The sequence below is a fragment of the Bos grunniens genome, chromosome 18 (genome assembly GCF_055505025.1).
Source record: "Bos grunniens cultivar Pamir isolate PY7600 chromosome 18, Bosgru_T2T1.0, whole genome shotgun sequence".
NCBI classification, from domain to species: Eukaryota; Metazoa; Chordata; class Mammalia; order Artiodactyla; family Bovidae; genus Bos; species Bos grunniens.
This window is the reverse complement of record NC_141182.1, coordinates 50,397,496-50,422,194: the sequence shown is the minus strand read 5'-3', so window position 1 is coordinate 50,422,194 and position 24,699 is coordinate 50,397,496. Positions and strand designations below refer to the sequence as shown.

The 24,699-nt window shown below is 47.1% G+C and overlaps 1 protein-coding gene and 1 pseudogene across 3 annotated transcripts in view; both read left to right on the top strand.

Annotated features, from left to right (window-relative positions):
* Positions 1–5,020: 5,020 nt before the first annotated feature.
* LOC147353888 (cytochrome P450 2B4-like) lies at positions 5,021–22,094 on the top strand. Of its 2 annotated transcripts, XM_086352638.1 has the most exons (9): positions 5,025–5,243; positions 10,786–10,948; positions 11,097–11,246; positions 12,592–12,752; positions 14,205–14,381; positions 14,858–14,999; positions 16,536–16,723; positions 16,896–17,037; positions 21,009–22,094. In XM_086352638.1, the coding sequence occupies exons 1-9, from the start codon at positions 5,073–5,075 to the stop codon at positions 21,197–21,199; spliced, it is 1,485 nt and encodes a 494-aa protein (XP_086208764.1). In that variant the 5' UTR covers positions 5,025–5,072; the 3' UTR covers positions 21,200–22,094. The 2 variants fall into 2 exon arrangements, with proteins under 2 accessions (XP_086208765.1, XP_086208764.1); XM_086352639.1 differs by lacking the exon at positions 16,896–17,037 and having other exon boundaries at positions 5,021–5,243.
* Positions 22,095–22,322: 228 nt separating this feature from the next.
* Positions 22,323–24,699, top strand: part of LOC147353887 (cytochrome P450 2B11-like) — a 28,895-nt pseudogene continuing 26,518 nt past the window's right edge. Inside the window, exon 1 of the transcript XR_015146028.1 lies at positions 22,323–23,264. The product of XR_015146028.1 is annotated as a cytochrome P450 2B11-like (transcript). The remainder of the gene's footprint in view (positions 23,265–24,699) is intronic.

Here is a 24,699-nt window from a genome sequence, read left to right as displayed (position 1 = left end):
ACTGGACCATCAGGGAAGTCCCCAGAAACCACAGATATTTTCACAGCACGTTTCAATTGCAGCTCTGGAAATATCATTTAGACTTGTCACCAGTCTAAGATGATGCCCCTAGACCTTGTTTTTGAACACGTTTCTGAGAAGAATGCACTATATCACACATTTGGTTTATTTTTGACTTTTAATAAAATTGATTTTTGTGGGGATCTTATGAATTAAGGTGTTTTTTTTTTTATCATGGTAAAGCAAATACAACATGAGGTTTACTATTTTTAAAAGTACAATTGAGTGCATTAAGTACACACACGATGTAAAACCATACCACTGTCTAGTTCCAGAAACTTCTCATCACCCCAAAGGAAAACCCTGTATATATTAGGTAGGCACAGCCCATTCTCCCCTCCCATAGTCTCTGCCAACCACTGATCTGCTTTCTGTGTCCACAGATTTGCCAGTTCCGGATATTTCATGTAAATGGAATCATGTGCAATGTGTGACTTTGTGTGATTGACTTCTTCTTTTTCTGGTTTGACATTTATTTATGCTAAAAAGACTTTATAATGGTATACAAAGAATATTAGATATCCTAAAAAGTGCCTTTTTTTTCTTTTGAACTTTATTTTGTATTGGGATATAGCCAAAAAACCAGGAGGGCATGGAAACCCATTTCAGTATTCTTCCCTGGAGAATCCCCATGGACAGAGGAGCCTGGCAGGCTACTGTCCACGGGGTCACAAAGAGTCGGACACGACTGAGCGACTAAGCGTAGCACATAGCCGATTAACAACGATGTTGTTAATAATAATTTAACAGGTGAACAGCAAAGGGACTCAGCCACACCGTGTGCTTGACTTCTTTAAGGAATTTAACCTTATGCAGTTAAAAGCATTATTCTGAAACCATTGTGCACCTTCACGTGTGAATGGGCAAAAGAGGATTTGGAGCAAACCTCTCGATGTTTCAATTGACGTTAGCAGGAAAACAAGTGTGTAATGGGTATTACGTGCTAGAATCTATCTAAGTTGCTTTTTCTTTTTTAAAAATTATTTCTACTTTTTATTTATTTGGCTGTTCTGGGTCTTAGTGGTGGCATGCAGAATCTTTAGTTTGCAGCATGGGGGATCATTAGTTGCGATATGTGGGATCTCGTTCCCTGACCAGGGATGGAACCTGGGCCCCCTGCATTGGCAGCGCAGAGTCTTAGCCACTGGACCACCAGGGTATATACCAAGTGTAGGTATAACACCTGACTGAACTCTCACAACATCCCTGGGGATGGGGTTGGACATTATCCCCATTTTACAGGTGAGGGAAGAGAGGCACAGAGGGGTTCGAGAACCAGCCAGCATATAGACAGTGCTGGTGGGGCTGGGGTTTGAACTCGGGTCCTCTGGCTCCTGACATGAAGAGCCAACTCATTAGAAAAGACCCTGATTCTAGGAAAGACTGAAGCCAGGAGGAGAAGGGGATGACAGAGGATGAGACGGTTGGATGGCATCACCGACTCAATGGACGTGAGTTTGAGCAAACTCTGGGAGATGGTGAAGGACAGGGAAGCCTGGCATGCCTCAGTCTTGGGGGTCGTAAAGAGTTGAACACGATTGAGTGACTAAACAATGACAACCTCTGACTCTAGGGCCTGAGCCCTAACTTAACGACTGGGCTGAGCTGCATCTTGCAGGCGGTCTGCTGGGTGTGAAGTGACCCCTGAGCCGGGTGCCCCCACCTCACCACCGACCCATGGGGTCCTCTGGGCGATGGCTGTGCCCAGTGTGCCCAGTGAAGGCATCCACCTCTCCAGCAGGGCCTCACACTGCCTGGTAGCCATACAGCAATGACCGTGGGCATTGGGCCCAGGAGCCCCGTGAACACTGGCCCCTGCCAGGCCCTCAGCTGTGGTGACAGGGGGTGGCCCGAGAGACCACCACCCATGTGTCTGTCCATCGTGGTCTCTGGACAGGCAGTTGTCGCTGCGGCTGCCCTGGGTCCCCATTGCACAGTGTTGCCCTCTTTTCTGGGTCTCTCCGTGTCTCTGTGTTTCTATGTCTCTGATCCTGAGTGTCACCTTGCTTTACCCTCAGCCTCTCAGTCTGCCTCAGGTGGCCCCTGACTTCCCTTCAGAATCTCACCAGTTCCATCAGCTCCTCACTAGTTCTCCGAGCCCCTTGTGGGTTCCCTCAGCCCAGAGCCCCTTCTTCGTCCCTCACTAGTCCTGCCACTAGTCCCCTCGCTGGCCCCCTCTCTAGTTCCCTCAGCTTCTCACCAGTTCTCTCAGGATACACGTCTGTCCTTTGCTGTCTCTTTGTGTGCCTTCATTTAGGGCTTCCCTGGTGGCTCTGTGGTAGAGAACCCGCCTGCCAATGCGGGAGACATGGCTTTGATCCCTTTGCCGGGAAGATCCCCTGGAGAAGGGGATGGCAACCCACTCCAGTGTTCTTACCTGGAGAATCCCATGGACAGAGAACTCTGGAGGGCTAGAGCCTATGGGGTCGCAAGGAGGTGGACATGACTCAGGAGCTAAACAGCTACAGCAACAAGTGCCTTCATTTCTCCCATGTTCATGTCTGTCTTTCTGTCCTTCTGTCTCTGGGCTTCTGTGTTTCCCTCGTCATGTCTCATTATCTCTGTGCCTGCCTCTTGGCCATACCTGTCGTTTCACAATCTCAGGTATAAGCATTTCCACCTGTGTGCCTCTTTCCTGACAATAAAACTTGTCACACTCCCAGGGTGATTATCTACCCAGTGTAGATAATCTACCCAGTGGAGGTGGATGCTGATCAAACAGAATGCGCACAGGTGATAAGATAACCAGGAAGGACAGCCCAGGGCTTGATGCCTGTGTATTACCTGTCACTATGTGAATTTACTGACTGTATCACCATTTTATTGTTATCTGATCCTCCTGCTAGAATGTAAGCTCTGTGAGAGCGAAGATATCCATGTTTTGTTCACTGCTGTGTCCCCAGTGCCTAAAACAGGGCCTGGCACACAGTAGGTACCCAATAATGGCTTATTGAGTGAGTGAGTAAATGTTTGCTGTGTCCTTTGAGGTCTCACCATAGTCTTGTCTTGGGTGTCTCTCTCAGTCATGTCTCAAGTCTCTCTTTCTGGGTCTGTCTCTCTACCTTCCTCAGTCTTGGTCTCATCAGTCTCTGTGTCTCTCGCTGTGGCTACAGTGCATTCATAGAACACTTACTATGGGCCAGGCCCCCTGCACATTGGGTCTCATTTTCATTATCATAAATATCCTATAGGCTAGGTATCCACATTTTCCTGATGAGCAAACACTTGCCCAAGAGATTGTGATGTGTCCTCCAAATAGACTGGGAGCTCCTGTCAAGTCCCCTCCCCTCTTGATGAGTTATTGACAGCTCATGTTAGCAATCTAAGGGCTCTGAGAAGTCCTGTAGGAAAGAAAGCAGTTTGTTTAACCAAGCTTTTCCCTTGCTTACTTACCCAGAGAACTCTTTCCCTTAGAACGTACTGCCCTCTTCTGCCTCTCACCCTTTCTGTTTCTTTTTCCTTCTGCTTCTCTCTGTCTGTTATCTTGCTCTGCATCTCTGCCTCTCTCTCAGAAAGGCAGCCTAGTCAAATGGTTGGAAGAACAGACTCTGGAGCTAGACTGTCTGGGTTTGACTCCTGAGGCTACCACAGGATGGCTGTGTGACTTTGGGCAAGATCTTAACCTCTCTGTGATTCACTCCATTAACGGAGTGAGGATCAGGTGATTTCCTCTATGTAAAGCATTTCGTGTCTCCCCATCAGTGGTTCCTGGTCCTGGAATAAGGACCCAAGTTCAGTGCCAGTTCACACAGCACAACAGAACCCAGGACCTGGGTTGAGGAAAGTTCATGGTGGCCTCTCTCCAAGGTCAGGAAAGTACAGGTCCCATCTCTTCAAGAGATCAAGGGACACTGGGTTGGAGGAGTCTGACTCAACTGCTGGGATCAGAGTTTTGGTTCCTCAAGAAGTTTGCCTAACATTGCAAGAAAGAGACTGCCACCCTCCGTCTAAAGAGGAGAGACAGAGAGAGGTGGAAACCCAGACCCAGGCCACGACAAGTGGACACAGACACAATCATTAGCATATTTGGTAAATACGAATGGAGCCTACCAAAAGCTCAGGGGAATTCTGGAGACAGGCAAGCTCAGTGGGCATTGATCAAACTGCACGCAGTCTCTGTGCTCCTGGAGCTCAGAGTTTAAGGAATGAAACAGAGACACAGAGACAGAGAGAGATAGCAGGAGAGAGAGACACACACACACATATAGACTATCATCGAGGGACAGAAAAAAAGTTCTGCAACTGTGAAGACAGAGCAGGAGGCAGGGAGAAAACTCAGGGCAATCAGAGATCTGAAGACTCCAGAACTGTCTCTCACCCCCTATTGTTTTTCCTCTCCTGCCTCTCCCATCTACGGCTCTCACAGAAGGGAGGGTGAAGGAAGCGGGGCTGGAGAGGTAAAGGCTGAGTGTCTGCAAGCCCTGTAGTGACAGGGACTGTCTGATGCGGACACACACACACACATACACACAGACTCACACACACGGACCCACCCCACCACTACCACCATGAAAACACAGACACACCTTCAGGTGTGAGACACCACACAAATACATACAAGTCCACACACGTGCAGAGACACATGAGTAAGCACACTCACACTCATGTACAGAAACACACATGGGCATGTTCACATAAATACAAACCCTCTTTCATGTGTAAGAATCACGCAAGCAGGTATGTACCAAAGTATGTAAACACAAACCCACTAACACAGCTAAAGCAAGGAGACAACGAGTTCTCTCCATACCCACAAAGTAAACAGGCTTATGCGGACCTTGTTATTGCTACCATGGTGTCTCTGCCAGCATCTAGGGAAGGGCTGTAGAGGTATCAGGGGAGAAGGTCAGCTGACTGTCAGAGCAGGAAGTGTGTGCTCCTTCTCTTTTGAGTTCAGACTCTCGAAGGACACCAGGGAATGGATGGTGTTACATAACTGGGTGTTGGCGCAGGCTTAGTATAAAAGGCTCAGCCAGAAGCCCAGCAGGTTGGAAGACCGTGGGACTTCGGCCATGGAGCTCAGCGTGCTCCTTCTCTTTGCTTTGCTCACCGGACTCTTGGTCCTCCTGGCCAGAGGCCGCCCAAAGGCCCATGGCCGCCTCCCGCCTGGCCCCCGTCCTCTGCCCTTCCTGGGGAACCTTCTGCAGATGGACAGAAAAGGCCTGCTCAAATCCTTCCTGAGGGTGAGACTCAGGTGGGCGGGATCTGAGGGTGGCTCCTTGCCTCCGTCCTTGGGGATCATTCACCAGCAGATGTGAGGCATCCTTCTAGGCTCAGGGGTGGGCTGTGGGAAGTTCGGTGAGGAAGGGATGTGGAGCTGAAGTGTGGTGGATCAGGCAGTCAGAGGTGTCCCTTGCTCATATGGAAGTGTGTGGGCACTGTCCCTGGAGAGGGTAGGCAGGCATGAAGAGGTGTCTGGGTGTGAGCCAGGGGTATAGAAATCCCTGCTCCTCTGTCCCCTTCTCCCAAGGCAGAGACTTGGGAGAGAGGGAGAAAAGAGGTGGTAGTACCTGTCAATAGGTTTCTCCTCTGGCAACAAAAGCTGACAAAGATTAGTCCCAGCCAGCGCCAGACAAAGAGGAGGAGGGAGGGAGAATGGAACGAGAGGCCAAGTCCAAAGTTCTTACTAATCATAAACATTAATGTGCAATGAGTAGCTGACACTGGAGTGTTTACCAGGTCCTGTATCACTGCTCTCTAGGCATGATTTCCTGATTGATGATCTATTTATGTATTAATAATGTAATCCATGGGCTTCCCAGGTGGTGCAGTGGTAAAGAATCTGCCTGTCAGTGGGTTCGAATCCTCGGTTGGGAATATCCCTTGGAGTAGGAAATGGCAACCCACTCCAGTAGTCTTGCCTGGAAAATTCCATGGACAGAGGAGCCTGAGGGGCTACAGTCCATGGGGCTGCAAGGAGTCAGATGTGACCGAGCAACCGAGCACATGCACCATGTAATCTACGCCTGTGAGCCCACATCCCAACAGGTTAGGCTTAGGGAACACTTGACAGTAACTTCCAGCAGCCCCAGGTGCCTCTGTCCCCTCCCCCCAACCCTGCAGTGACCACACTCCTGAGTCTTGGGCTTGTCATCTGTTTAATTTTTGTTGTTGCTGAGCTCCGCTGGTTCTTTGTTGTGGTGTGCAAACTTCTTCTAGTTGTGGTGTGCCAGGTTCACTTGCTGTAGCCCATGGGCTCTAGAGTGTGCAGGCTCAGAGCTCAAGCGCTCTCTAGTTGCAGCCCTCCAGTTTAGTTCCTCTGTGGCATGTGGAATCTTAGTTTCCCGACCAGGGATCGAAACTGTGTCCTCTGCATTGGAAACTGGATTTTTAACCACTGGACCACCCTTTGATTTTAAGGGAGAGTGTTTTATCACAGACGTGGAGCCCCCAAGTGGGTATTATTTCATTTTCATCACAAGGGTAAACACCACGACTTTTGTGGAAACACCTGGACTTAGTTTCTTCACTCAGAACTATGTGGCTAGGATTTATTTGTATCGTGGAGGGAATTCATCAGGTCTCGGTTACAGCACCTCGTGGGCCAGAAGAGGTGTCGCCCTCACCTTAGAGAAATAGATAGTGAGGGCAGCCCAGGGAAGGCACTGGTCCGTACTTACACCCTGGGACTTCACAGAGGGGATGTGCGAGTCCAGCATGGAGGCCTTTTCTTCTCCTTCATAGACGGAAGTGCCTAACACTTTGTTATTTTATTTATTGTTATCACATGCATACTCAGTTGTGTCCGACTCTTTGTGACCCCATGGACTGTAGACTGGCAGGCTGCTCTGTCCATGGGATTCTCCAGGCAGGAATACTGGTGTGGGTTGCCATGTTCTACTCCAGGGGATCTTCCCCACCCAGGGATCAAAACCCCTTCTCCTGGGTCTCCTGACAACTTGGGGATCACTAAATCCTTCGGGAGTTTAAGGCACGATGGATCCCCTCCCCCACAAATATTCACAGATATTTTGCATAAATTTTTGCTAGCTCCAGACCCCCTAAATCTCTTCTATAGTCCTCGCAAGGATCCTCTGTGTGTCCGTGATCCTCTTTTTTCCCGGTCCTGTCATGTGGGCATGTGGGATCTTAATTCCCCAACCAGGGATTGAACTCGTACCCCCTACAGTGGGAGCTTGGAATTCCAACCACTGGGCCACCAGGGAATTTCCCCATGATCCTCCATTCTCATTGCGTCTTTGGAGAGCGAGAGAGAGGTTGAGAGAGACAGATGGAGGGAGGGAGAGAAAGAGGTCGTAGGTTAGTAGGTGTCATGATTTATTTCCAAATCCTCTGGAGTCAGACAGATGAGGGTTTGTGTTCCAGATTCAACTCTTACTCATTGAATCTTAGCTTCTCTTCAGCAAGATGAGGTCGTGATGATAAGAATGCCTGCCTCATAAGAGAGTTGTGAGGACTAGACAGTGCATAGAGCTTGGTATACAGCAAGTGCTCATTAATACTCAATCTATTCATTCATTCAATGGTAACTTACTGGGCACCTTCTGTGTGCCAGAAAATGTTCTGGGCATTGGTGGTGTGGCATTAGGGCACACAAACAGAGAAGGACATATTAGGTTGGTAAGAACTGTGATTAAAATAAAGCAAGGTGATATTCTCAAGAGTGGCGGGAGCTACAAACCAGGGCTCTGTGACAACCTGGAGCAGTGGGGTGGGGCGGGAGGTGGGAAGGAGGTTCAAGAGGGAGGGGACATAGGTGTACCTACGACTGATTCATGTTGACATATGGCAGAAATCAACATAATGTTGTAAAGTCATTATCCTCTGATTAAAAATAAATATATATATTTTAAAAGTGACAGGAGTTCCTTGAAGCTACTTTAGAATGAGTGGCGAAGGAAAGGCTCCATCTTGCCTTGTTGCTGATCAGACACCCTGAAAGATGCCTGTGGAAGATATCAATGAGCGACAGGTATCAGTTCCAAAACTCAGAAGCAGGAGCAAGCTCAGCATGTTTGGGGAGCCACAGGGAACCTGGATCTGTGCAATCAAAGGATCTGTGTGTGTGTGGGTGGAGATATCAGAGGTGTAATGGGGCAACATCATGGGGGCTCTGTCCACTATGGGGAAACTTCAGGTCTTACTTTCAGGGTAGTAGGAGTGCTAGATGGTTTGACACAGGTTAGGGATATTAATCAATTTACCTTTTAATCAGACAGCTCTGGTTTCAAGATAGGGTGGGGTGTGTAGTGAAAGGATTGTGGGTAACACAGGAAAGGAAGTTTGCAGAGATCACTGTGAGAGAGTTTTCAATACACTTAACCTTTTTATAATTTTAAGTCAACTTTTTAAATCAATTTTTGAAATGGCAGTATCGTTGATTTACCAAGTTTTGCTGATTTCTGCTGTAGAGCAAAGTGATTCAGTTGCACATATATATGCATTCCTTTTTAAAAATCTTCTTTTCCATTATGATTTATCTCAGGATATTGAATATAGTTCCCTGTGCTATACAATAGGACTTGATTGTCTATCCATTCCATATGTAAAAGCTTACATCTGCTATGCCCCACCTCCCACTCCATTCACATGGCCTCCCCCTCGACAACAACTGTTTCTATTTCCTAGGGATGTTCATTTGTGTCATATTTGTTTCATTTGTGTCACTTTTTCTTTCTTTTTTACACTGTTACCTTAATTTAATTATTATTTCTTTGGCCACGTTGTGCAGCATGCAGAGTCTTAGTTCCCTGACTGTGTCATAGTTTAGATTCCACATATAAGTGGTATCATATGCTGTTTGTCTTTCTTCTTCTGTAAGTCAATTTGTAATTGAAGTTTAACCTTTAGGGTAAAGTACACAAATCCTAAGTGCTCAGTTCAGTGAATTTTCTCAAATGAAGATACTAATAGAGTTGACGTACAGATACGTAAGAACTTGGCTCATGCCCAGAAACCTTCTTCAGTCCCCCTTCCAGTCACTACCCTCCTATTATTCTGACACCATAAGTTCCTGTTATCTGTTTCTGAATTTCATATAAATACAATTATGGCATAGGAACTCTTCTGGGTCTAGTTGCTTTCACTCCACATTACATCTGTGAGTTTCATTCTTGTTGCTTGCAGCAGTGGTTTGTTCATTTTCATGGTTGCATAGTAGTCCACGATATGAATTCATCACTAGTTGTTTATTCCCTATGTTGCAGAGCATTTTATTATAAGGCATCTATGAATCTCCTTGTGTTTTATTTTGCTGAGCACTTGTATGCATTTTAGTTGAGTGTGTTTCTGGGAATGAAGTGGCTGAGTTACTCAGCATACATGCCTCCAGCTTCAATAAATACTGTTGAGCTGTTGGCCCAGTGGCAAGACTTGATGTTATGACTTTTTCAAATTTCGTAATAACCCCCAGAAGGCCATCACTTTACCTTCATGCCTCCCAAGTGGTTGGGTGGTTCTCTGGGCAAATTGCCAGGAGGCAGATGGGGGTTGAAGGTGGGTCACAAGAAGGATGGTTTTTTAAAAAATATTTTATTTATTTTGCTTGTGCTAGGTCTTAGCTGCTTTTCACTGCAGCATGCAAAAGCTTAGTGGGATCCAGTTCCCTGAGCAGGGATTGAACATGGGCCCCTGCATTGGGAGCTCGGAGTCGTAGCCAGTGGACCACCAGGGAAGTTCCAAGAAGGATGATTCTTTAGTTGAGATGCCAGGGAGATCTCACCAGATTCAACTAATATCACCTGCTGCTGCTAAGTCACTTCAGTCGTGTCCGACTCTGTGCGACCCCATAGACGGCGGCCCACCAGGCTCCCCCGTCCCTGGGATTCTCCAGGCAAGAACACTGGAGTGGGTTGCCATTTCCTTCTCCAATGCATGAAAGTGAAAAGTGAAAGAGAAGTTGCTCAGTCCTGTCCAACTCTCAGCGACCCCATGGACTGCAGCCCACCAGGCTCCTCCATCCATGGGATTTTCCAGGCAAGAGTACTGGAGTGGGGTGCCATTGCCTTCTCCACCTGGGCTTGGGTGAAATTATTAATAGGAATATTTAACCATCTATGCTTCTTAGGGGGCTTTCCAGGTGGTGCTAGTGGTAAAGAACCCACTTGTCAATGCAGGAGATGTAAGAGACGTTGGTTCGATCCCTGGGTCAGAAAGATCCCCTGGAGGACAGCATGGCAACCCACCCCAGTATTCTTGCCTCAAGAATCCTATGGATAGAGGAGTCTGGCGGACTATGGTCCATAGGATCATAAAGAGTTGGACACAACTGAAGTGACTTAGCACACACACGCTGCTTAAGACACCAACCAAGCCGAACACTGTGGACTGGGCTGGATCATGGGTTAATCTTTTAATCGCTGGGTTCTGGGAAGCAAAAAGGCAGACTAGGGTGTAAGGTCTTGGGGCAGTGGCTAGTTATTAATCTATATGCAAGTGTTTAATTACCAATCTATATATAAGTGTTTTAGGGCTTCCTTGGTGGCTCAGATGGTAAAGAGTTTGCTTGCAATACAGGAGACCCAGGTTTGATCCCTGGGTTGGGAAGATCCCCTGGAGAAGGGCATGGCAACCCATTCAAGTATTCTTGCCTGGAGAATTCCATGGATAGAGAAGTCTGGTGGGCTACAGTCTATGGGGTCACAAAGAGTCAGAAACAACTGACTAACACACACACACACAAGTGTTTTACTGGTTTAAAACTGGAGATGGCGACAGAGGTGCATACTGACTAATAGCAACACTGGCTGTGGGTGTGCTTGGCAGTTCCAACAGAAATATGGGGATGTCTTCACGGTGTACCTGGGGCCAAGGCCAGTGGTCATAATATGCGGGACAGAGGCCATTCGGGAGGCCCTGGTGGACCAGGCCGAGGTCTTCTCTGGCCGAGCGAAGATCGCCGTTGTTGACCCAATTTTCCAGGGATACGGTAAGGACCTCAGGGCCACTGGGAAGGGACAGGGGATGGAGGATGGGGATTGGGGTGCATGAGGCTGGGAAGGGAAGGGAAAGGGTGGAGCGGGACCCAGAGTCTCCTTGAAAATTCCTCTGCAACCCAAGCCTCTCCTAAACCCCAGGTGTTGTCTTTGCCAATGGGGAACGTTGGAAGGCCCTTCGGCGATTCTCTCTGGCCACCATGAGGGACTTCGGGATGGGAAAGCGGGGCGTGGAGGAGCGGATTCAGGAGGAGGCTCAGTGTCTGGTGGAGGAGCTTCGGAAATCCCAGGGTGAGCCCTGGGGCGGGGGTGGGCAGGAGAGAAACACGGGAAGCTGCGAGAGGACTGTAGCCCAAAGACAGAGGGTATAGTTGGGTAGAGAGAGAGATGTAGAGACAGAGAAGAGACAGAGCTTGGGAGACGGTCAGAGGAGCAGGGACAGAGAGAGGGGCAGAGAGAAGGGGCAGAGGTGGGTAGGTGAGAAATGCAGGGGCAGGAGAGATACGGAAGTGTAGTGTCAAGAGGAACTCGAAGACGACTCAGACAGTAAATAGCACGTTAATTGCCTGTGTTCAAGGGAACCAGTTCATGGTCTGATTGTATCTGTCAAGGGCCAAAATGTGACTTCAGTAAAAAGAAAGTAAAGAGAGAAAAAGAGAAAACTACAGATTTTTTTTTTTTTTAAAGGACAAACTGTGTTTTCCTTTCTTTGGGTGAACAACTGGCAGTGAGCAAGAGGGGCAGTCAGGGTTTTCTGCTCTTAGGAAGTCAGGTGGGCACTTCCGGTGGGTTTAGGATTCCTCAGAAACGTGTGTCTGAGATATAGAGGTGACAAGATGCTTTCTTAAGAGATTTTGAGACATAAATGGAGAGTTTGGGAAGAAGAGGCAGAGCCACAGGGAGCTATAGAGGTATAAGGACGGAGGGACTCAGAAGGGAGACCAGAGGAGACAGAGGGATTCAGATGGAGACACAGAGAGGAAGAAAGAGAGAGATGGAGGGACTGAGCCAAAAAGAGAAGAGACTCAGAGAGGCAGGAAGGAGCAACGGCAGAGAGAAACTGAGGCACGAAGGTTAGAGAGAGACAGACAGGCTCAGGAAAGGGTGTGCAAGGGAACAAGAGATGATGGCCAGGCGAGACCCAGGGAAAGAGACTGCACTGACCTGACACTCCTGGGTGCACAGCCCACCCTCCCTCTGACTGGGGTGAGCTTGGCACATCTAAACATCAACAATCAAGTGCAGAACAGTTCCTAAAAGACCAGAGAACTCTAGAGGTGGACAAAAAAGATGGCAGGGGGTGGGGTGCAGGGTGGACAGTTAAGGAACCAGGAGAACAGAGCTTTGTAAATGGCACATGCAATTGATTGAACACCTGCTCTGCACCTTCTTCACAGGACTGAGATGAGAATTTAATACAATAATACGTGAAGTGCTTAGAATAGGGCCTGGCACAACTTCCAGGCTAGCGAGTGTTGGCTGTTATGATGTGTGTGTGTGTGTGTGTGTGTGTGTGTGTGTGTGTGTGTGTGTGTTTCCCTTTATTCATTGTGACTGAGTGACAGAGGAGAGTCACACAGAGACAGCTCCCCAGGCATTTGAGTCTGTGCCCTGTCACCCACTCCTTTCCCTCTAGGAGCCCTCCAGGATCCTGTCTTCTACTTCCACTCCATCACCGCCAACATCATCTGCTCCATTGTCTTTGGAAAACGCTTTGATTACAGAGATCCTGAGTTCCTGAGGCTGCTGGAGTTGTTATTCCAATCTTTCGTGCTCATCAGCTCCCTGTCCAGCCAGGTCTGAGAGGGCAGAGCTCAAGTGGACATCCAGGCAGGGGAGAGGGGTGATTTGCTTTTGTGAACCGGAAATGCAGCTTCCAGCCAGAAGAGGGGCAAAGACAACACATAGAGAGAGAGAGAGAGACAGGGACACAGAGACCTGGGGGAAGGGAGAGATGGTGAGACAAGAACTGAGAGAGTAAGAGGAAGAAAAGGGAGTAATGGAGGAGGGAGAAACAGAAAGAGGAATCAAAGACACACACATGAACATGCTCCTCTTTTAAAACAAAATGATAAAGTTTGTCTTTCCCAATTAACCTAGAAATACCCCTATTGTGAAAAGTGAAAGTGTTAGTACCTCAGTCGTGTCTGACTCTGTGATCGCAAGGACTGTAGCCTGCCAGGCTCCTCTGTCCGTGCAGTTCTCCAGGCATGAATGCTGGAAGGGGTTGCGTTTCCTCCTCCAGGGGATCTTCCCGACCCAGGGATCTAACCCAGACAGATTGTAGGCAGATTCTTTACCTTCTGGGCCACCAGGGAAGCCCCACCCCTATTGTATGTTAAGTTAAAAAGCGAAACTTCAGAAAAGTCTGCCTGGCTGTTGTTCTCAACCAAAAGTGCAGGTCAGAGTCACAGGAACGAATATCAAAAATACAAATTCCCATGACCTCCTAGTGGAGAGTCAGGCCTGGAAAATCTGGAAGGAGCTTCAGATGAGTACTTGCACAAGTCCAACATGGGGTTTCAATTTTCTCCTCTCACAGAGAACCACAGAGAGGGGAAAAGTCTGAAAGGAGATCTGCCGAACAGTTAACTATGTTATCTCTAGAAGGATAGGTGAAGGAGGAATTCCACATTATAATTTATACTATCCTGCATTTTTTGCAATTGTTGGCAACAAGTTAGATGTTACATTTCTCGTTAGGCAAAGCAATAGACATATGCTCCCAAATAGTCAGCAGCTTCATTCTGTGTAAGCATCATGATATCAACGCCTGACACAGCAAGGATGATGCAACAGGTGGAAAGAGACAGAGAGAGGTTTGAGCAGAACAGATAAAATGGCTGGGGTAGGCAGGGACAGGCCAGAGGGTGGATGAGCAGGAGACCCATGGAGATGAGGAGAGGTGGAAAAGAGAGAGACAGGTGGGTGAGAGACTAACAAGAAGACACAAGGAGAGGGGGAAGGATGCAGAAAGAGAAAAATGTGATCTCTTACACAAAGGAGACACAGAAGCAGTGAGTGAGGGGCTCAGATACAGAGTAAGAGCCAGAGGGAGACAGAGGCTGAGAGGTGGAGAGAGAGACAGAGACAGGGAGACCAAGATACCCCAGAGAGGCAGAGAGAGATGGAGAGAGAGACAGGAAAACAGAGATCCTTGTGAAGGTACTGGGGGCCAGAAGGGCTGTCCCTCCCTGTGACTGGCTAGCTCAACCCGGCAAGGGCCTCACAGCCCCTTCTCTCCTGCAGCTGTTCGAGCTCTACTCCAGCTTCTTGAAGTACTTTCCTGGCTCACACAGGCAAATCTACAAAAACCTGCAGGAAATCAACGTCTTCATTGGCCGCAGTGTGGAGCAGCACCGTGAGACCCTCGACCCCAACGCCCCCCGGGATTTCATTGACTGCTACCTGCTCCGCATGGAAAAAGTGGGATTTGGGAGAGGCAATGGGGGTGGAAGGGAGGAGAAAAGATGCAGAGTGAGAAGGGACGGGAAAGGAGTAGAGCAGTGGCGGGAGGGAGAGGGAAGGGGAGATTCGGAAGGGAGCAGAGGGAGAGAGGAAAGAGCGGGGAGATGGTAGTGAGGAGACAGAGGTACGGGAAATACAGGACAAGGGGGAAAACTACAGCAGCTGGTGAAAAAGTCACAGAGGCAGAAAGAGACTGGGAGAGGAAGGGGGACAAACACACCAAAGAGATGCAAGATGATTGAAACAGAGCAAGACAGAGCGAAGAGTGATTGAGACCGAGATAGAGAGATGGTGGGACACACAGAGCATAGAGGAAAGGGGGAAGGGCCAGACGGTGTGAGACCCAGAACCAGGTGGAGGGACCCGGAGAGAAGAGGGGTGGACAGCAGGGCCCCCGGCCTCCCCTGATGTGAACCCCACCCATCTGGTTTCAGGATAAGTCCAACCCCCAAAGCCAGTTCGATCATCAGAACCTCATCATGTCTGTTCTGTCTCTCTTCTTTGCTGGCACGGAGACAACCAGCACCACGCTCCGCTATGGGTTCCTGCTCATGCTCAAATACCCCCACATCACAGGTGGGCGAGCTGGGGGCAGACACTGGGGAGGGGGTTCTGACCCCTTTGCAGGTACAGAAATGGGGCTAGAGGTCTTTGGTGAATGAGAGAGGCAGCATCCCCCTCTTATACCAGGAGCCCTGAGGGTTGTTTTGGTTTTTGTTTTTCACTTGGCCCCTGACCAGGGATGGAATTCGCACCTCATGCTGTGGCAGTGTGCAGTCTTAACCACTGGACCACCAGGGAAGTCCCCCGAGCAGTGCAGGTCTTGAATGATCTACCCAACTAAGCCAGCCCTGTTGGTAGAAGGATTAATGAAGAATCTGTCAATTTGGGGAGTTCCCTGGAGGTGCAGTGGTTAGGACTCAGTGCTTTCACTACCATGGCCCTGGGTTCAATCCCTGGTCAGGAAACTAAGATTTGGCAAGTAGTGCAGCATCACCAAAAAAAAAAAAAATCTGTCAATCTGTTTTCCCACTGTTTTTCCTATCATTTAAAGATTGACCCATCATTTATCCATCTGTCCTTTCAACTCATCAATCAACCTGTGCACTCAGATTCTTTCATCTATGACTCATCTAGGATATATATATATCCATGCTTTATTTGGACAAACTGATTCATCTGTTGATCATTTGAAATAGCAATTCATTGAATGAACTGTTTGTCGCTGATTCATCTGTTCCTTCATTCATTCATCCATCCATCTGTTTTTCTAAAACTAGGTTACCTACCTTAATCCTTCCATCGCTTGTTTTTCACTTCATCCTTCATCCATCTATCTTTTCATTTATTTATTTAATAATTCACTCATTTATTCACCTTGATTTATACATCTATCATTCAGTCCATCCAACCACCCACTTATTCCTCTGTTTACCTGTTCCTTTAAATGTATTCATTCACAATGTTCTTCCATAAATTTAGCCATCCAACCACTCATATGAGTTATTGGTTCATCAAGTTCATTTATTTATTTGTCTATGGATCATTTAGTAATAAATTAATCTTTGATAAGTTAATAATACATCCATTCATTAGCATTCTTCCATTTACCAGTCTTTCCATTCATGAATTGATCTACTGCTTGATGTATTTATTTATTTATCCAGTTGTTCATGGGTTAATCCACTGATGTGTTTTACAATTATATTCCTGAGGACCTAGTACAGTGCCTCATCTATAATATACACACAATAAATATTAGTTCATTTTCTACTCATCTTAGAGGAGGAACTTTGATAGGTTCATAGCTTTGGGTTTTTAGTCTGAAATTCTGAGCAAAACTGGGGTTCACGTGTGTGTGTTTGCTTGTGTATGTTGGGAGAAAATCCATAATATTCATTAGATATTAAAGAGTGAAAATTCTTGTAGTTTTCCCATTGCTCCTCCTACCCCAAGCTGGTTACTCAGAGGGGTGCCAATGACCTAACCATTTCCTATATGTTTTCTGGGCTCATTGGCCTGGAAATGAACAGACCAATGTTCATAGAACACTGAACTGTGTTCCAACATAGGAATATAAATGAGGTTCACTGGTCCCATTCTTCTGTGCAGAGAGAATCCAAAAGGAGATTGACCAGGTGATTGGCTCATATCGCCCTCCAGCCCTGGATGACAGAGCCCAAATGCCATACACGGACGCAGTCATCCATGAGATTCAGAGATTTGCGGACCTCATCCCCATTGGTGTGCCCCACATGGTCACTAAAGACACTCATTTCCGAGGGTACATCCTTCCCAAGGTATAACACCTCACTGGGCTCCCATCTCTACCTTGTGTGGGTCTCCTGGGTTCTCCTTCATCTGCCAACATTGACCTCTTTTTGGTTTTATCACTCACCCTTGGTTCATTATGTGTAGGGGTGGGTTGGGGAGGAAATGGCGATATCTTTCAATCTTGTGACCCTCCCTCAGGGCACAGAAGTCTATCCCGTCCTGAGCTCTGCTCTCCATGAATCGTGTTACTTTGAGAAACCAAATGACTTCAACCCTGACCACTTTCTGGATGCCAACGGGGTAGTGAAGAAAAATGATGCTTTTATGCCCTTCTCCATAGGTAAGCTGGGCCTGCATTCCAGACTGCAGGTGCCGTGACCTCTTGAAGACAATCCAAGAGAGGTCTTTGTTCATTGAGCAGTTTCTTTGTGCCAGTTGCTTTACCTGTATTAACTCATCTCATCTTCACACCAACACTAGAGGGGGCTTGAGAACCAAGATCACATCCCAAAGGCACAGCTCTGTAAGGGACACAATTACACCTCTCTACACACAGGCATCAAATCTGTTGAGCACCACTATGAACGGAACATTTTATCAGAGGTTGAAGATAACGCATCAGACAAGTCATGAAGAGACACAGTTCCTGCCCCAGGAAGTTTACAGTCCAACAAAGGAGATAAGCATGGGTCATAAGGTTACAGAAAAATCTATAATTAAATGAATAAATGTTGCAGTGGGCTTAGAACTCCTTGACTAAAGTAAGTGCTCAGAGGTCAACTCTTATTCATGTAACGAATCGTAATTATGATAACTGCTGTAATGGGGGTTTGGGGAACATCAAATAGGGAATACTGACTACTCCTGGTGGGTCTGTGAGGAAAAGCTTACCCTAAACAGTGTCTTCTAAGCTATGACATCATGTGGGAGTATCAACCAGCCACTGGAAGGCATGTTCTCTCAGAGGGAGAAGCAAGGGCAGAGCCTGAAGGTGGAGATGGCATGGCTCATCTGAAAAAGAACTCAGGAAGACTGGGATGTGGGTTACAGAAGAGAAGGGCAAAGAAGAGATAAGTGAAGAGGAACTAAAGAGCCACTTGATGAGGGTGAAAGAACATTTAAAATATGAAGATCATGGCATCCAGTCCTATCACTTCATGGCAAATAGATGGAGAGAAAGTGGAAACTGGTAGATTTCATTTTCTTGGGCTCCAAAATCACTGCAGATGATGATTGCAGCCATGAAATTAAAAGATGCTTGCTCCTTGGAAGAAAAGCCATGACAAACCTAGACGGTGTATTAAAAATAAGAGACGTCACTTTGCAGACAAAGATCCATATAGTCAAAGCTATGGTTTTTCATTAGTCATGTATGGATGTGAGAGATGGACCATAAAGAAGGCTGAACACTGAAGAATGGATGCTTTTGAATTCTGATGCTAGAGAAGACTCTTGAGAGTCCCTTGGACTGCAAGTAGATCAAACCAGTCAATCCTAAAGGAAATCAACCCTGAATATTCATTGGAAGGGCTGATGCTGAAGCTGAAGCTCCAATACTTTGGCCACCTGATGAGAAGAACTGACTTATTTGAAAAGACCCCGATGTTGGGAAAGACTGAAGGCAGGAGGAGAGGAGGGCGACAGAGGATGAGATGGTTGGATAGTATCACTGACTCAATGGACATGAGTTTGAGCAAACTCTCAGTGATGGTAAAGGATAGGGAAGCCTGGCATGCTGCAGTCTGTAGGGTCGCAAAGAGCTGGACACGACTTAGCAACTGAACAAGAAGGGTGAAGAGCTCAGCTGGGTGGGGCCTTGAAGACTGGAAGACTGAATTTGTTCTGCTGGAACTAGGGAGCCAGGGAGGGTCTTGACCTGCTTTGATTTCACTCTCTCCCTATTCTCTGCTCTTTGACCCCAACCAGAGGAAATCCCAATGCCCAGATTCTCCTCCTTGGGGAGGAAGGTGGACCCCAGCATCAAGTCCCTAGTTTTGAATCGCACCGGTGACTCCAGTGACTCAGGGCCTCTAGCTCTGCCCAGTGCAATGGCTTCCTCTCTCATTTCTTTCTAAATTTTTGGCTGCGCTGGGTGTTGTGTTGCAGGGGCTCTAGAGCATGTGGACTCAGTAGTTGCTGCACAGGCTCGATTGCGGTATGTGGGAATCTTATTACTAGTTCCCCGACCAGGGATCGAACTAGTTACCTTGCATTGGGAGCTTGGAGTCTTGTCCACTGGATCAGCAGGGGTGGCCCCTCCCTCCTTAGTTCTTCTTCAGTGAGAGCCAGGGGACCTGTGGGGTCTGGGCGGTGGGTGAGGGTCAGTTTCTCCATTAAACAGTCTTGTCCTAAGTTTTAAGAGAGGCAGAGATGTGGCAAACAAAAACAGAGACAGACAGACAGATAAAGATAGAGTGAGTGAGAAACAGAGAGAGAGAGACAGAGAAAGACAGGAGAGATAACACTAGAAAGAGACTTAGAGTGAATATGAGGTAATAGAGGGAGGTGGAGAAAGAAGAGGCTGAGAAAGAGTAAGACAGAGAGAGGAAAAGAGAGTGACATAAGCAGCGAGGAAGAAACACTGAAGGAGAGGAAAGGAGAGATTGTGCAGGGAGACTGAAAAAACCAAGGGCACTGAAGGGAGAATCAGACTCAAATAGACAGAGAAAGGGAGTTACATAAGATTCAAGAAGGCGGAACAGGGAAGAGAAAAAGAAAAATACAGTGCCTGGCAGAAGGTATAGACAGAGAAAAAGACTGAGGCAGACGGCCATGGGCAGAGAGAAAGAGCCAGAGGGTGTCCAGTTGCAGAGCCTGAGTAATGGGAAGGAGTGGGTTGGAGGGAGCAGGAGTCAGACTGTTCTTGGAAGAGCGTTGTTGCAGAACCAGTTACAGGAGAAGAATCAGCTGGGAGCACCACTCTGAGTATTGTTATGCTCCTGTGTCTTAATTTCTAAATGAGCCTAGAAGATGTAGACCCTTCTCCAGTTACCTCCAATGGGCATAAAGTCTAACCACTTGGAAGACTTGAGGGGGAATTCCTTGGTCATCCAGGGGTTGACTCTGGGCTTCCACAGCAGGGACTAAAGGTTCGATCATTGGTCAGGGAACTGAGGTTCTCAAAGGCCGCTCGGTGCAGCCAAAAAAAATCAAATCAAATTAAATTTTTTTAAAAAGAGAGAGGCTGTCAGGGTCTCAGCCTTTCTTCTGGCTCCTTCCGTTCTCACTTCCCTCCAAGTTCATGGTTTAGAACTGTGGTGGGGGGGATCCATATCCCTCTGAGAATCTCGTGGAAGCTGTCCACTCACATCCCATGACCATCAGTCCTGCACACAATGTTACATACTTTTTTTTTTTTTAGAACTCCTGGAGCCCATGGCTCCCAGGCTGAGATAAGGAGAAAACACAGAGACATGTAAATATACATAGGGCCAGAGACACACCTGGCATACAAACTCCCCACTACACACACCCAGAAACCAACGCAGGTACTCACTACATTTGCCTTTAGTAACAGTCCATCCTAAAGGAGATCAGTCCTGAATATTCATTGGAAGGAGTGATGCTGAAGCTGAAGTTCCAATACTTTGGCCACATGATGAGAAGAACTGACTAATATGAAAAGACCCTGATGCTGGGAAAGATTGAAGGTGGGAGGAGAAGGGGATGACAGAAGATGAGATGGTTGGATTGCATCACCGACTCGATGGACATGAGTTTGGGTAAACTCCGGGACTTGGTGATGGACAGGGAGGCCTGGCGTGCTGCAGTCTATGGGTTGCAAAGAGCTGGACACGACTGAGCGACTGAACTGAACTGAACTGAACTGGTCAGGTCCTCTAAAAATTTTAGAAAACACTAACTTCTTTATCTTCAAAAGAGCCCTACTAGATAGGTACCATTCTTCCCATATTAGGTATGACAGACATGAAAAATATTGTCAGAAATATGCACCAGTCTGTATGTGCAGGCAGATGAACACACACATACAGTCAAGCATCCTTCCATTCTCTGGAGCCACAGAACTCTCTGGAAATTGAACAGAAGCTTACAAACTCTGTCCCAGAAAAATGAGCAAGGTACATTCACCTCACAGTTGTCACTGGCTTTCAGAGAGTTTTGAAATCCCTTAAGAGTCTACCGTGACTACAGGTTAAAGGCTAATCCCACACAACTTTGTTGCAATGAACACAGGTGTCTGGGCTTTGGGGTGTGACAAGGCAAAGTATGTGTATCTGCTCCCGATGTACACTGTGATCCGAGATTCTGTGCCTTGTGTCCACATTGTGAACCTCTGTTCTGTCCTCACAGGGAAGCGTATCTGTCTTGGTGAAGGCATTGCCCGCATCGAATTATTCCTCTTCTTCACCACCATCCTCCAGAACTTCTCCGTGGCCAGCCCCGTGGCCCCTGAGGACATCGACCTTACTCCCCAGGAGAGTGGAGTGGGCAACGTGCCCCCAAACTATCGGATCCAGTTCCTGCCCCGTCAAAGAGGCTAAGGGAAGGTGATTAAGGATACCAGGGTCACGTGTGTCCCCACCTTTGGAGAGAGTGGCTCCTGAACTCTCTCCCTGTCTTTCTGCCTCTGGACAGGCTGTGCTCTGAGCGAGCATCCCTCCCCTCCATGGATGCCACCTCCATGGGAAAGTCGCATCTGCATCTCACCTCCTTCTGTCCTTCTGCAGCTCTTCTAAACTCAAGGAGGTGTCTTCCTTTCACCTATTAATAGAATTACACAAGTGATGTATACATATATATATATATATATATATATATGGCTAAATAAATGAGGCAAAGAATGAAAACTTGCCTCAGTATCTCTCGGCATTTCTGCCTCTGAGGCCAGAGCTTACCCAAGTGACTATTCCCATCTTGAGAATAACCACAGCCTCCCTTTGTCCACACCTTGGGCTCCATGATCTGTGCATCCATGAGCTCACTTGAGTCCTTCCAGTAGCCCTATGCAGTGAGTACAATGATCATGCCCATTGTACAGATGAGTAAACAGAGGCCATGCAATGACCAGCATAGTCTGAGGTGACCTGGCTAATGAGTGGAGAAGCGAGATTCACACTCTGGGTCCCTGGCTCTTGAACCCAAACTCTTTACACAGCTCCTCTCTGTCCCTGAGATAGAGTTTAAAATGAAGATGAAGTTCATATCTTGTAACTAACCAATCTCAAGTGTGTAACAAGGTGGCACTTAGTTCATTCACAATCCTGGCCATCACCATCATCTAGTTTCAAACATTTTCATCACCCAGAGGAAAGCCTGGTACCCTTTAGTAGTCATTCCCCATTTTCCCTTGTGCTCAACCCCTGGCAAAATCAAATGCTTGCTGTCTCCATGAATTTGCTATTCTGCACATTTCATATAAACGGATCATGCAATGTGTGTTCTTTCGTGTCTGGATTCTTTCACTTAGTGTGGTGTTTTTGAGGTACATCCATGTTGTAGACCATGGGTTACACAGAGTGGTCCTCCTTCTTATTTATCTTCCTGCTTCTCCCACCCGCTTCCTCCCATGAAGGACCTCAGCCCACGGCCCCTGAGCTGTGTGGCTCTATACAGGAGTCTTGGATTCCCTGACATCCCCCCTCCAATGCCCCAAGTTGCAAATAAACATCAGAAGCCTGACATCCCTGGGTCTGGTGGTGATCCCTGCCAGCTTATAGACGACTCATTGATTGTCAGATCACTGGAGATCATTCCAGAAGGTGAGAACTGCTTCATCTCAATGCCTGTTCCTTGAGGGAAAACCTATTGTCTTGTTTAACACTCCACCGTCAGCACTTGAGGCAGTGTGTGGTAGGAGACAGGTATCTACAATATTTGCTGATGGATGAATGAAAAAAGCAATGAACCCCTAAACCCAGACCACACGGAGTTAGGTCTTCCATCAGACCCCGCCTCCTCCTCTACACCTCATGCTCCACAGATGCGCAGACACACCCCCTGTCCCCAGTGGGCACAGGAGGCCCACTTCTGCTGGCCAGCTAAGCTTAATCTCTTATGTTCCAATGCAACTCACAGATAAAATGTCTGAGAGCCACCCTTGCAGGGCCACCACCCTAAGTGCAGCCCCTACAAATTCCTTCAGCTGGCACCACCCCTCTTCCGTGGGGGACGTGCTCTCTGTTCAATGGCATCGCCCACCAGGCCACAACTCCAGCCCATCAAAGGCCCGTGGGGAGCTGGCTTGGGATCTGCTGAGATGATAAAACTTCATGGCCTCTGCAACCCCTGCAAATTTTGGGCTCTGTCTTGTCTCTGGAGAGTTAGCAGGAGTTCTGCCAAGGCAGGATCCTGGCACAACCTCCACACCCATCGGGCAAAATAACAAAGAACAGAGACATCTACATTTTTAGAGGAACATCGGATGGAAGGTAGGCATGGACCATGGCTCTCTCTGCCATCCTGCTTCTCATTCTCTTCACTGGCCTCCTGCTCCTCTGGGGCTGCCCTGCCTCCCGGGGCCACCTCCCCACTGGACCCTGGACTCTGCCCGTCCTGGGAAACATTTTGAAAATGAACCCCAAGGATTTACTCAAGTCATTGTAGGCAGTGAGATGGAAGGGGCACCAGGGGGTGGAAAGCAAGAGGTGGATGAATGGGAAAGAGCTCCCAGTTAGCAAGGGAGCTCAGGGAGGCAGGTCAACTTTGGATGGGGTTCCCCAGACTCCCTTGGGAGCTGTCTTCTTCCAGCCATGATCTGGCCCTAGATATGGGATAGAGAAGCTACCAGAATTCCTACGAGAAGGAGTGGAGGATGGGTTGAGTTAAGAAAGAAGTATCTTTGTTTTTTTTAATTAAAATAGTTTATTGGAGTATAGTGGATTTACACTCTTGTGCTAGTTTCAGATGTACAGAGAAGTGATTCAGTTAAACATATACATATATTCATTCTTTTCAAATTCTTTGCCCATATAGGTTATTACAGAATATTGAGTAGAGTTCCCTGCTATATAGAGGTCCTTGTTGATTACCTGTTTTATATTAATATATAGATGGGTGTGTATGTTAACCCCAAACTCCTAATTTATCCTGTCCTGCCTCTCTGCCTTATATTTTCTCTTCAGTAACCATAAATTTGTTTCTACATTTGTGACTCTGTTTCTTCTATTTTGGAAATAAGTTCATTTATATCATTTTTAAAAATTGTATTCCACATATTAACAACATCATAAGATACTTGTTCTCTTTCTTACTTCACTTCATTTGATAATCTAGGTCCATCCACGTTGCTGCAAATGGCATTATTTTGTTCTTTTTTATGGCTAAGTAATATTTCACTGTATACATACACCATATCTTCTTACCCAAGCCTCTGTCAATGGACATGTACTTTGCTTCTGTTTCTTCCTTATTGTGAAGAGTGCTGCAGTCAACATTAGGGTGCCAGAATCTTTTCTTTAAAAAAAAAAAAAACTTTTAACACAGTTCCCTGTACAGTTTAATAACAAGTGCCAAATGGGTTTTCAAAAAGTAGTCATAGTAAGGATAGATAATGATCATTAGTACTTTGGAAGGTGCAGTGAAAGAGTTGCTTCTTAAGACCTTCTTTTTTAAACAAAATTTTTAAAATTTTTGGTCGAGCTGAGTCTTTGAGGCTGCTTGTGGGCTCTCTTTAGTTGCAGAGAGCAGGGGCTACTCTCTAGTTGAGGGTGTGGGCTTCGCATTGTGGTGGCTTCTCTTGTTGAGGAGAACGGGCTCTAGGCACACGGACTTCAGTAGTTGTGGTACATGGACTTAGCTACTCTGTAACATGTGGAATCCTCTCGGGCCAGGGATCAAACCTGTGTCCCCTGCAGTGGCAGGAGGATTCTTACCCACTGTACCACAGAGAAGTCCTGTATCATTTCTCTAATTCACTTTATATTGGAGTATAGTTGATTTAGAATGTTTTGTTAGTTTCTGCTGTCTAGCAAAGTGAATCAATTATACATGTAGATATATCCACTCTTCTTATGGTCTTCCCTAATGGCTCACACAGTAAAGA

Excerpts from the sequence above, each read along its gene's own strand:
- LOC147353888 (XM_086352638.1), top strand. The coding sequence starts at position 5,073 with ATGGAGCTCAGCGTGCTCCTTCTCTTTGCTTTGCTCACCGGACTCTTG. Across the intron at positions 10,949-11,096 it reads CCCAATTTTCCAGGGATACG|GTGTTGTCTTTGCCAATGGG; the intron begins GTAAGGACCTCA and ends CCTAAACCCCAG. Across the intron at positions 12,753-14,204 it reads TCAGCTCCCTGTCCAGCCAG|CTGTTCGAGCTCTACTCCAG; the intron begins GTCTGAGAGGGC and ends TCTCTCCTGCAG.